Source organism: Bubalus bubalis, chromosome 10 (genome assembly GCF_019923935.1).
Source record: "Bubalus bubalis isolate 160015118507 breed Murrah chromosome 10, NDDB_SH_1, whole genome shotgun sequence".
Lineage (NCBI taxonomy): Eukaryota > Metazoa > Chordata > Mammalia > Artiodactyla > Bovidae > Bubalus > Bubalus bubalis.
In genome coordinates, this window is record NC_059166.1 from 53946103 (window position 1) to 53958534 (window position 12432).

The 12432-nt window shown below is 38.2% G+C and overlaps 1 protein-coding gene across 10 annotated transcripts in view; it reads right to left on the reverse strand.

Moving 5' to 3' along the window:
- The window catches only part of USP45 (ubiquitin specific peptidase 45), a 56264-nt gene that overhangs the window by 41223 nt on the left and 2609 nt on the right, over positions 1 to 12432 (reverse strand). For 9 of the 10 annotated variants that reach the window (XM_006052446.4, XM_044924337.2, XM_044924336.2 and 6 more), the window contains exons 2-5: positions 9783 to 9892; positions 6252 to 6424; positions 4061 to 4164; positions 2947 to 3047 (exon numbers count right to left, since the gene is read on the reverse strand). In XM_006052446.4, coding sequence (XP_006052508.1) covers positions 2947 to 3047; positions 4061 to 4164; positions 6252 to 6424; positions 9783 to 9882 — 478 coding nt within the window. In that variant the 5' untranslated portion in view covers positions 9883 to 9892. The remainder of the gene's footprint in view (positions 1 to 2946; positions 3048 to 4060; positions 4165 to 6251; positions 6425 to 9782; positions 9893 to 12432) is intronic. The other variant, XM_025294630.3, reaches the window with a different exon arrangement.

Below are 12432 nucleotides of genomic sequence, written 5' to 3' on the forward strand. Positions count from 1 at the left end.
GGAAGCCAGCTCATCCACTCATGTGTGATTCCTACTGAGTTCAATTGAATACTGTATTCCTCTTTGAATTTCTGAAGGATTTTATGTGAATATCACTCAAAATATAAATTCTATTCGAATTACATCACTATATTTTTAATTTCACACCTTAAACCTTAAGAAAGGTCTTGTCAACCTCTATTCTCATGGGAAAGATGGATGAAGTGCTGAGGAAAATGAGGCTCAGACAAGACTTCCCTGGTGGTCCAGTGGTTAAGACTCTACACTCTCAAAGCAGGGGGCCTGGGTTTGATCCTCGGTCAGGGAACTAGACTTCACATGCTGCAACTAAAGATCGCACATGTCACAACTAAGACCTGGCGCAGACAAATAAATAAATAAATTTAATATTTAAAAAAAAGAAAAGAAATAAAAGAACCTGAGACTCAGATAAACAATAATCTGTTCCAGGTCACAGAGCTAGTGATTGAAAAGAGTCAGATTTGAATGCCAAATCCCCCCATGATTTTTCTCCCATTCTACACTCCCTACCTTACAATATCCTTTGTGATAATAAATACACAAGAAATCTGTAAAATTCAATGGAATCAGACTGTCTTTATTCTTAACCTCAAGGAAGCTCTAACGTAAAAAATCCAGAGGAAATAACTTCTACAACTGTATTTTTGGCACCCATGCCATCCTGTCCCTACATTTCTTCTTTTGGCCAACAAAAGTAATGTGCAGCCTTCAGGAGACAGCCATCAAGACCAACATCTGCTCTCTAAGTATTAAATATCTACAACCACCATATTTTCCAATGAGTGAGTGATAAAATTAATCGTTTCTTCTGCTGTCCAAGAACCTGAGTTTACCTCCTCTAGCTCCTCCTCCAGTGTTTTCACCATTACTGTCTCAGAGCAATAGCTAATAAAAATCATTCTCAAAAAAAAAAAAAAAATCATTCTCTACTGGGCTACAGAAAACACAGCTGAAAACTATACTTTTATATAATTTTTCAGTTTCTGATGCCACCTACTAAGCAGTTCAATTCCTGCTCCAAAGGCATTTCAAAATTATCATGGCCATTTATCCCCATTTGCCTTGTTAACCAAAATTCTGAGATCTGTACTTGATGCCTCCTACTCTTCCTCACTCATTACACCTAGTCCACCACTCTCCACCAGAACCCCTCCTCATCTTTTACCTGCTCTACCCCAATAACCTCCTTAAGGATCTCCCCACCTCCTCTCTTCACACACAACAGTCCATTCTCCATTTGGCAGAGTAATCTTTATTTTTAAAAAAGATGGAATGACTACTACATTTGTACTTAAAGCACTTCAACAGTTTCCCTGACTTTTCCAATAAAATAAAAATTCTTTACCATGGAATTCCCTACGGTATCCTTCATGACCTGACAACCGTATCTTACCTTCATCACATTCTGCTCTCTGCCAGCAAACCACACTCCCGCCATGTAAGCCTTTCTTGATCACTATGACCATGAGACCACCTATCACGGCAATCTGTTCCTTTCCTTTGTAGCACTTATCAGAAGTTACATGTGTGTTATGTTTGTCTCTCTCCCTATGCTCTAAACTCCATGAGGACAAGTTAAAACTGCTTTTGTTTTACCACTTCATATCAAATAAAGTATTAAGTGGTAGGCACTTAACATTTTTGATTGAATAAACTGCTTCTCTATGTATTCTTAATATATATTAACATGTATTACATATTACTTATATGTAAGATAAGAAAATACAACATATAATACATCACTTCCATAATAAAGAATTTGGCTGCTCTTTGTTCCAAGTTCCTGAGAAGACCTCTCTAAATCCTTGGATTTCCAGAGTGACTGGAGAATCTATTCTACTTATGGTGGGCCCCTCACATCACTCTTGAGAGTTTATGTTAGAAAAGTATCTTTTTTATTCATGTGGGACTCTAGAAAGTGTACACTAATGAGATGACTTGGGATGGGGGCCAGCCATACTAGAAAGAGCAAACGTGTGATTAGAGGGTTGGGATACTGGAGGCTCAGTTAAATCATGTGGCCAGTGATTCAATCAACCACACCTATACAATGAAACCCTACTAAAAACTCCAGACACCAAAGCTCCAGTGAGCTTCCCTGGTTAACAATACCCTGGGTGTACTGACACATCACTGCACTGGGAAGGTGATGCATCCTGACCCCACAGGAAGAAGATACAAAAGCTTCATGTCTGGTACCTTTCCACATCTCAGCCTATATCTTTTCTTTTGGTGGGTCCTGATTTGTGTCTTTTTTTGTTGTTGCTGCTATATTGAAACTATAATTTTAAGTATAGCACTTTCCTATGTTCTGGGTCATTCCAATAAATTATTGAACTAAGAAGATAGTGGGCACCTTGATAGCCAGTTGGTCAGAAATGCAGGGGGCCTGAGAACTCCTAGCCTGAGAATGGTGTCTGATGTGAGGGCAATCTTTTGGGAACTGAGCCCTTAATCTGCCAGGTTAGCCTAATTCCAGGTAGTGAATGTCAGGATGGCATTATAATGATAACAAATAACAGACGTCATTTCATAAATATGTGTCGAGGTTTATGTAAGTATTTTTATATACATTACTTTCTAATCTTTAGAGAACATGTCTAAGCGTTACAACATTCCCACTTGATAGAATTATCATATAAATAAGAAGTTAACAGTCACATAGACAATTAAATTATTTAGGTGGAACCGAAATTCAAATTCAGCACCATCTGACTCCAAAGCCCACAATCCAGTCCTCTCCATCTTCTCATTATTAGTTATGTAAGATAACATCACAAAATTGCTACCTAAGAATTCACAGCACTCATACTGAGAGGTTACACTAAAATTCAAAGTACTCTTTATAAATGTATCATTTCTTTATAAGAATTATAAAATATTATACTTTAATACAAATTTCTTTAGCAACTGCTGTGAACTTACTTGTTTGTGTTTTAGAAACATGTTTCTGGAGAAAATCAACTATCTGAGCCAAAACCTTCTTATTACAATGTGTTGATAATTTTTCATCACACTCATAACACCTAAAAAGAAATAAATTTAAGCAAATATTATGAAAACATGTTCAGTAGTTTTGCACATCAAGAAATAAAGTTAGTATTTATCCACTTTTGTCTTTAAATTAAGGGGTAAGGGAAATACATAGGGTGAGGCAAGAGCAATGAGATACATCTACAGACATAACCAGGGACAGTTCATACAGAGCCTTAGTATTCAAATTAAAGAGTCTGGGTCACTTATCCTAAGTGTAATGAAGTGCCATGAGAGGTTTTTAAGCAAGGGTTGCCATGATCCAATTTACATTTTAAAAACATCACTCTGTGTAATGTCAGATTGGATGGCATCAGGAATAGCCGGAGATCAGGGTAGATGCAGTGGCTCGAGAGAGAAATGAACAGATTTATATACTTTCAGGTACAGGCAGGAACGAACTGGACATGAAAGAGGAAAGGGAGAAGCTGATGTGGGTATGTCAAGTGACTCTAGAACAGGAGCAATTCTGCCCCATCCACACCCCTGGGGACATTTGGCAAAGCTGTGAGACAGTTTTGATTATCACAACTGGCAAAGCTACTCTTGGCACCCAGTGGTTAGAGGCCAGGGCTAACTCTGTCCTCTCATGAGACAGGCCCCTTCACAATGAAGAATTATCAACACAAATGACAACAGTACTGAAATTGAGAGATCCTTAAGTTTTCACAAACCGTATATGCTTAGGCTATCCCCTGTAGGGAATCACCAAACCAGTTGACTATTGAAGAACTGATACTTTCCTCCTCTGGAATTCTAATTTAGCAAAAATCAACTAGCAAGAATTTTTCTTTAATGTACAGAGAAAATGTTAAAGAAAACTAGAGATATGACTAAATTTCTTTCTTACTTAAATTTTATATTCATGGATAATGTTAATTTTCTTATTTTACAGATTGTGTTCAGGCTTAAAAACACAAGCTGATATAATAGCTTTAGATATATTACCTTATAAAACTCAGATATTTTTTATAATAGACACAAGTACTAACCAAATCTAACTTACCATATGATCCATGTGCTCAGATTAATTATAATACAGTGAAGCTCTGCTCTCCAACTCTTGAAATGCTTCAATGAATGCTGGCCTTCTGAGTTTTTACCACATCCCTAAAGATAAATAGAACACTATTTGTATGACTTCCATACAAGTTCATTTCAAATTAATCAAAACCTAAATTATCCTTAAATGGCAACCCACTCCAGTATTCTCACCTGGGAACTCCCACAGACAAAGGAGCGTGGCAGGCTACAGTCCGTGGGGTCACAAACAGTTGGACAGGACTGAGCATGCAGCAGCACGCAGCACACCCTTGATATGTCAGATACGAAAGTGAAAGTGGAGAGCAAAAAAGTTGGCTTAAAGCTCAACATTCAGAAAATGAAGATCATGGCATTTGGTCCCATCATTTCATGGGAAATAGATGGGGAAACAGTGGAAACAGTGTCAGACTTTTATTTTTCTGGGCTCCAAAATCACTACAGATGGTGACTGCAGCCATGAAATTAAAAGACGCTTACTCCTTGGAAGGAAAGTTCTGACCAACCTAGATAGCATATTCAAAAGCAGAGACATTACTTTGCCAACAAAGGTTCGTCTAGTCAAGGCTATGGTTTTTCCTGTGGTCATGTATGGATGTGAGTTGGACTGTGAAGAAGGCTGAGTGCCGAAGAATTGATGCTTTTGAACTGTGGTGTTGGAGAAGACTCTTGAGAGTCCCTTGGACTGCAAGGAGATCCAACCAGTCCATTCTGAAGGAGATCAGCCCTGGGGTTTCTTTGGAAGGAATGATGCTAAAGCTGAAACTCCAGTACTTTGGCCACCTCATGCGAAGAGTTGACTCATGGGAAAAGACTCTGATGCTGGGAGGGACTGGGGGCAGGAGGAGAAGGGGACGACAGAGGATGAGATGGCTGGATGGCTCACTGACTCGATGGACGTGAGTCTGGGTGAACTCCGGGAATTGGTGATGGACAGGGAGGCCTGGCGTGCTGCGATTCATGGGGTCGCAAAGAGTCGGACACGACTGAGTGACTGAACTGAATGTAAATTGGTCTTTGTAAATGAGAATGTTAACTGATACAGAACTAATGAACCCCACAGGAATTAAAAGATTAAAAAAAAAACAAATGGCTGAAATTTGGCGGGGGGGAGTTTTGTTTTAAACTTTTTAAAAAAGTTTCAGAAAGCAATTTAGATTCTCATTAAACTCAACTTCTTGCAGAGAGGCTAATTTAATTTACTTCTTGTCATACAGTAAAAACAGGCATGAGCCAAGTTCATTTCCATACCATTTCTCTGATGCACAGTGGAACACTGAGCATCTTCACAGGCCAGCAGTGCCCCTCCCCTGTACACATACTTCTAATACCCTACACACCTCACCCAACTCCACTGAAAACTACTGAGACTCAGACCAATCACAGTAACTCCCCTCACCAGGTAAGTACAGAAATGAGATTCAATTTCTGTCAATGTGCCATGAGGGGCAGTCTAATGTATGTTTCTGAAAAAGTTTTACATATGGGAAGGGATGTACTTTTTGCCCTCCTTCTGACCTTTGGGGATTGCTGTATGATACATAATGCATGAAACATCTTTGACCATCCTGAAACCATGGAATAGGATAGCACAGCAGAAAAATGGAAGACATCTCAGTTTTTAATGTTTTTTCCACTGAAGTAACTAACTCAGGAGTGACCCTACTTCTGGCTTTCTATATGAGATAAATAAAGATAACTCTTACTGAAAAATATACATATATACTTTTAATTTTATTTAAAAATTCCCTTGTTAATAGTATCAGTTGCGTCTAAGCTCTTACGAGAAGTTACTCTGCAAAAAAAAAGAAAAATCACTTCTCGTAGAAAAGAAAATGAATCCCAAAAGATTTCTTAAAAAGGCTTGGATCCATTTCCTAAGTAAATACAAATAGGTAAAGGAGGGTCCACATATGAGAACTACTGCAAGTAGGTTGGATTCCCTTTCAAAATACTTATAAACCATGCACTATAACTTTCTGAACACAATGTACATTTTACTTTACCTTAAACATTTCTAAGCTTGGCCTTGGAGAGTTCTATCTAAACACAGAATAAATTTATCTTAAATTCTAAGCACTACCAACAGTCCAACTCAGAGCGAGCAATTAAGGAAAATATTTAAGACAAACTGTCACAAAAAAGAGACTTCTCACCTGAAAACCACACTTGAGGCACAACCAGATATCAGGAGGAAGTACTGGCTGTCCATCACAGAATCTTCTTTCTTTTAAACATTCCAAGCAAACTGACCACAGGTTCTCAGCTATTGCTTTTTTTACATGGTGCACACTGACAGCATGACTTATATGTTGGCAAGTGAAACCTACTGAAAGAGGCAAAACAAAATTTGAACATCAGCAAGCAAAAGTCAACAATATTAAAATACTATTAACTAAAAAGCACAAAGATTCAAAAGACAAAATAACTTAAAAGAATACAAATGATTCCATTTATAAAACATCTATGAAATAACATAATTATAGAGTTGGAGAACATGTACATTAGCAGTTGCCAGGGGCTTTCGATGGAGAGCAGTGGTGTGGCTATACATAGGCAGCACTCGGAATGGCCAGAGTGTAGTCAAGTATCTTGACACTGCTGGGTATAGAAAGCTATACATGTTATTAAGCTATACACACACATACATACACATGTATGTACAACTGGTGAAACCTGAATTAGCTCTAAGAACTGTACCCATTTCAGTTTCCCGGTTTTGATGCTGTGCAATAGAAATACAAGATATTAAATCAGAAGAGATTGGATGAAGGGTGAATGGGGCCTCCTTGCATATGTTTTGTACCTTCCTGTGAATCTAAAATTAGTTCAAAAATTAAAGTTTAATAAATAAATTTAGAAGATTATTTACTGAGCAGCTACTATGCCTCAAGCATTTTGAACATATTTTCTGTCCACTAAGATACACAAGTAAAAATTTTTCCCATGGGCTAGCCCTGCTGTGATACTATTTTCACCACTGCTGAAAGAAAGAAAAGAGAGGAACAAACAACGGCATAGTTTGCAGGAACAAGAATTCTTCTCAGTGAATATTCCCGAATAACAAATATGTTTTGCATGGCCATTAATTATCCTTTATAACAGATTCCAACTATGTGCACTGTGTGGAGACAAAAGGCCAAAATGAGCAAATATGTTCTTAATTCTTCAAATAACCATATTTGTCTCCCAAGGGCTCAGTACACTTCCATTTCTCCTAAATAACCGAACTCTTCAATTTCTCCACCTCAAATGTCCCAAATACCAAACCTACAGCTATCTGCCAAAATCAAACAACGAAGGCAGAGACTGAATACTTTGAAGAGGGAAACAGGAGTATGTACATTTCAATTATCTCTACTTTCCTTTCTGAACATAAAGCATTCCTTTTTATCTACTGGTTAATGAGACTAAATATTACTTCCATTTCATTCTGAAGACAAAGAATGTGACAAATTAAAATACATAATTTCAACAAAAGTAAAATGTAAATCTGATAAAAGATTAAAACTTCTAATTTTACACCAAGAGCAAGTTGTAAGAATTGGCATAAAAGAAGTAATTCTGAAGTCCTTTGGTTGAACAGCAAAGATGCATGCCATTGAAAAAAGGTCTGTTTAGAGAAAGACTGATAAAAATGACCATACAAGAACTAGAAATGGTTTACCAAAAGTCATCACTTTGTTTTTGAGTTTTTATATTTTAAAATTCTAAGGGAAAAATCATTCTACACTCCTTTTGAATCATCTCTAGCATAAGATGTAGCCAAGGTACAACTTAACCATCTCTGACTCTACAATGTAGACATACAAAACAAACTGTTAATGAATCCAGAGATAAGTGAATGCAAGATAAAAAGGTTCCAGGTTCTTCAATTAAACTTACTAGCTTTTAAATATCTCAACTGTATATACTTTTTATAAGTATAAACAAATTTAAAAGTCTGAGGTTTTCCTGTAAGTGTTTAAACAGTTTTTACTATCTTCTGTGAGGAGGGGAAATGTGAAAAATATCCTTCTACATTAATAAGTAAATTTCCTCAGTTTCCTGCAATTTGTTTAATCATATAATTGTCAAATTTTCATTTGACAAACAGGTCCTCTAGAGATTCCTGAATAAAAATATAAAAATGTATTAAAAGCAAATAGTTGTTTCACATTCATAAATCAAAAGCAATAATAAAAATCTTCACATTTTAAAAATATTAATAAAAATTTTACAAGGAGGGCTTCCAGTGTGTGAATGGTGACATAAAATCAACACTTCCCCTTTCTCCTCCCCAAAACTATCCAAGGGCAAAAAGAACAGAAAGCAAAAATACAAAGCTCATTCTCAGAGCAACCAGGAGATAGCTGAAGCCCGAAGTCACAAATTAAATGGGAAGACTTCCACCTCAAAGCAGTGGAGATCAAACAGGAGTGCGCACAGAAGGAAGTGGAGAGAACACCGCAGCAGTGGATTCAGAGAACCACGCATGCTTTGCGCTTACAGAACAAAACCTACATCTCTGTGCTGCAACAACAGTGGCAGGAGCTCCCCTTTATCCAATTTTGTTTTCAGAAGAAATGAAAGAAGGGAATTTCTCATTCACTAAGTGAAAATAAAAAAGCAAGCCATAACGGCAGAGAACAGCCTTATTCCTATGGCAGTTGGAAAGAAGAAAGAATTTGGATTCTGAAAAAGCCCAGGACTGAATAATCCTGGTAGTTGGAAAGAAGTAAAGGCTAACTGGGCTCAAACTCAACAGTTAGGTCTCAACAGTGCTCTGGCCCTCCTTCTTACACAAATATTCTAAACCGAACTGGCCCAAGAAAAGCAACTCTACATGAAAGAACAGGTAATCAAAGAAAATCAAAACCCCAAATTCTGTGCTAAGATAGTAAGAAAAAGGAAGGAAGGAAAGGCAAAAATGGCAGCACAATCACTGCCATGAGAGGAAAACACAAAAAAAGAAGTGAACACTTGAGGCTCAAGTGGCAACACAAAGGGAAGTGACCAGAGAGTTCAGGAAAAATAAATAAAATGAAGGTAAAACCAAAAAGAAGATGAAAGAGACACTGCTGAACACACTAAAAAAATAAAAATGAACAGCGGACAAAAAGAAAAGGAAAACAGGAGTTTTAGAGGCTTTAAGAAAAAATGGTAACTAGGGTAGATAGGCAAAAGAGAGTTGTAAGAATAATCAAACCCCTGAAGAACACTGTATTAACAGAACAAATATTTAAAGACATAATTCAGACTTCCCTCAATTCAGCAATCTGTCCTGAAACACTGTCCAAGTTAAAAACACTCAAAATGGAAATAACAGATTAAAAACATCTTTTTTAAATGGAGAACTGAACTGGTAAAGCCAGTAAGGAAAATCCTCAGAGGCTAAAACCCAAGGCATGAGGCTAAAGAGAAAGACAAACCAGGAAGCCCCTCAAGGTTATCAACCAACCTCACTGGCTTGAGGGCTCGGTTCTAATAGTCATGAGAAACAACAAGAGAAGATGCCAGTTCTAAGTTACTTTATAAAATAAACAAAATCTCAGCAAAAATGCCAACAGGGTATTTTGGAAATAGACAAGCTGATTTTGAAGTAATGCAGAAAATGGCTAAAATAAAGAGCAAAGGATTTCTTCATTAAAAGCACATATGATTCGTCCTCTGCAACACTGTTCAGGATGCGAGACATCATAATTTACCAGCAACGTCATCTGACGAGTCTTCATCATGAGGTATAGGAGGCCTTTTACTTCTCTTAGCTTTCTCAGGTGAAGCTTTGGATGGCTCTTTCACCCGCATCTGTTATTTACTGAAAAGATTGGGGGTTGGGGGGAAATACACATTAATCCTCAAAATTAAAAACTGTATGTATTTTACTTAATGCATATTAAAATGACTTCAAGTTTAATGAGCCTCGTAAATTAACAGAGGAGAAAGAGGGGAACATCAGCTGAAACTAAAGAAATTTTTATTACATCAACACACAAAGGCCACATTACATCTGACTTTAACCAACAGTTCCCTACATGTATGATGTCCAGGTGAATTAAAAAAAATAAACTTTATGCCACCTCTGACTCCTGTGCTCGCCTCGCCCTTTCTCTTTTTTCACCAGCTAGGAAACAGTGGGAGCTGGAAAAGCCACAACAAGCCAGGGACGGATGCCAAGTGCCAAGCACAGTACAGCCACTCTTCCTGCACTGTACGACCCAGTGGACCACAGAGAGAGAAATACATTTCCAACTTTTTAAGCTCTTGCTTTTTTTGTGTGTTTTTTTCCCCATTTTTTAGTTATGAAAAATTTAAAACTGTCACACAAGTTGAAACAGCAGTATAACGAACACCATAGACTATCTAGAGTCCACATCTGGAACATTCTGCCACATCTGTTTTATCTAAATATCAATGTGTATATAGACATATCTATACATGTATGTTGGAGAAGGCAATGGCACCCCACTCCAGTACTGTTGCCCGGAAAATCCCATGGATGGAGGAGCCTGGTAGGCTGCAGTCCATGGGGTCGCTAAGAGTCAGACACAACTGAGAGACTTCACTTTCACTTTCCACTTTCATGCATTGGAGAAGGAAATGGCAACCCACTCCAGTGTTCTTTCCTGGAGAATCCCATGGACGGAGAAGCCACAGAGTCGGACACGACTGAAGCGACTTAGCAGCAGCAGCAGCAACACATGTATGTGAGTACATCTGTTTTTGCTGAACTATTTAGAAGTTGCAGACAACATATATTCCTTAAGGAGATTCTCCTATACAGTCACATCATTATCATTTCTAAGAAAATTAATAGTAATTCCCTAATATCATATCTTATCATATTCTAATTTCTTCAGCTAACCCAAAACGTCTGCTTTTTTGAATAAGGATTCAATTGGTTACGTCAGTATATTAAATCGACAGCTGTTCTTCCCGCAAGAAATGGAGAATAGTGTTTCACCTCCCTAACACCCTGGCTTTTTTAAGAGATCAGAACAGTGCATATGAGTCACATTGGAGAGCCTCTCAAAGTGTGGATTTTGATTCAAGTCTATCTAGCACAGGACCTGAGAGTCTGCCTGTCTAAAGAGCTCCCAGCAGGAAGCCACTGCTGGGGTCCACAGACCACAGTTTCAACAGCAAAGCTGCATAATGTCTCACACAGAATTTAATTTTTTGTTCATGCTGTTATTTACCTCTAAATATATTTTTAAGAAATCTCTTATATTTCATAAAAATTCAAAGTTAATTCTAAAAGTTTTAGATAGAAGTTAATGAGGAAATGGGGACCCACTCCAGTGTTCTTGCCTAGAGAATCCCAGGGACGGGGGAGCCTGGTGGGCTGCCGTCTATGGGGTCGCACAGAGTCAGACACGACTGAAGCGACTTAGCAGCAGCAATGCATTTTTTAAAAACCACTATATCCCTGGTAGCTCAGCTGGTAAAGAATCTGTCTGCAATGCAAGAGACCCTAGTTCGATTCTTGGGTCAGGAAGTTCCCCTGGAGAAGGGAGAGGCTACCCACTCCAGTATTCATGGGCTTCCCTGATGGCTCAGACAGTAAAGAATCCACCTGCAATGTTAGAGACCTGGGTTCAATCCCTGGATTGGGAAGATCCCCTGCAGGAGGGCACAGCAACCCACTCCAGTATTCTTGCCTGGAGAATCCCCAAGGACAGAGGGAGTCTGGAGGGCTACAGTCCATGGGGATCGCAAAAGAGTTGGACAAAACTGAGCAACTAAGCACACACACATCCTAAATCCTACCTAATATCATGGTGCTACCTGGCTAAGCTATACTGTAATTTTTGTGGTTGTGCATATGCTTTGATTGATCAAGGTAGAACAATCACTCAATTCAATAATAAATTCTGAATCCTGATTTAGTTGTACCAAGTTCCACATAAGGAAGCTTTTGAGTTTACCATTTTAAAAGCCATTTCCTTAGGCCCGTCATCACTATTGAACCACACTGCAATAAATTAATGCCTTCAAGGTTACAGAGATGCAGAAGGCCTCCAAGTTTCTGACCACTTCAATTCTTCCTGCCTTCACCCTCTAGACTACTTCATTAACTTATGGCTACATTTCAACCTCACAAAATCACTAATTCAAGTATTACATTCTCTGACCACAACTTCAAATTCTGCCAGCTTGCTTGATCAGCCACTCCTATTCTCTTTTAATGCCCATGTTGAGAAGAGGCTACATCTCAACAAGCCCTTCCATGATCACTGTAGCAGGGAAGGGAGGAAGAGAAGCAGAAAATCTAATGCTGGTTCTTCAAGCTTTACTTGCAAATGGTGCAAGTCTGCTTATGTTTTACAGGCAAGTCATATAGCCACATTTAATTTC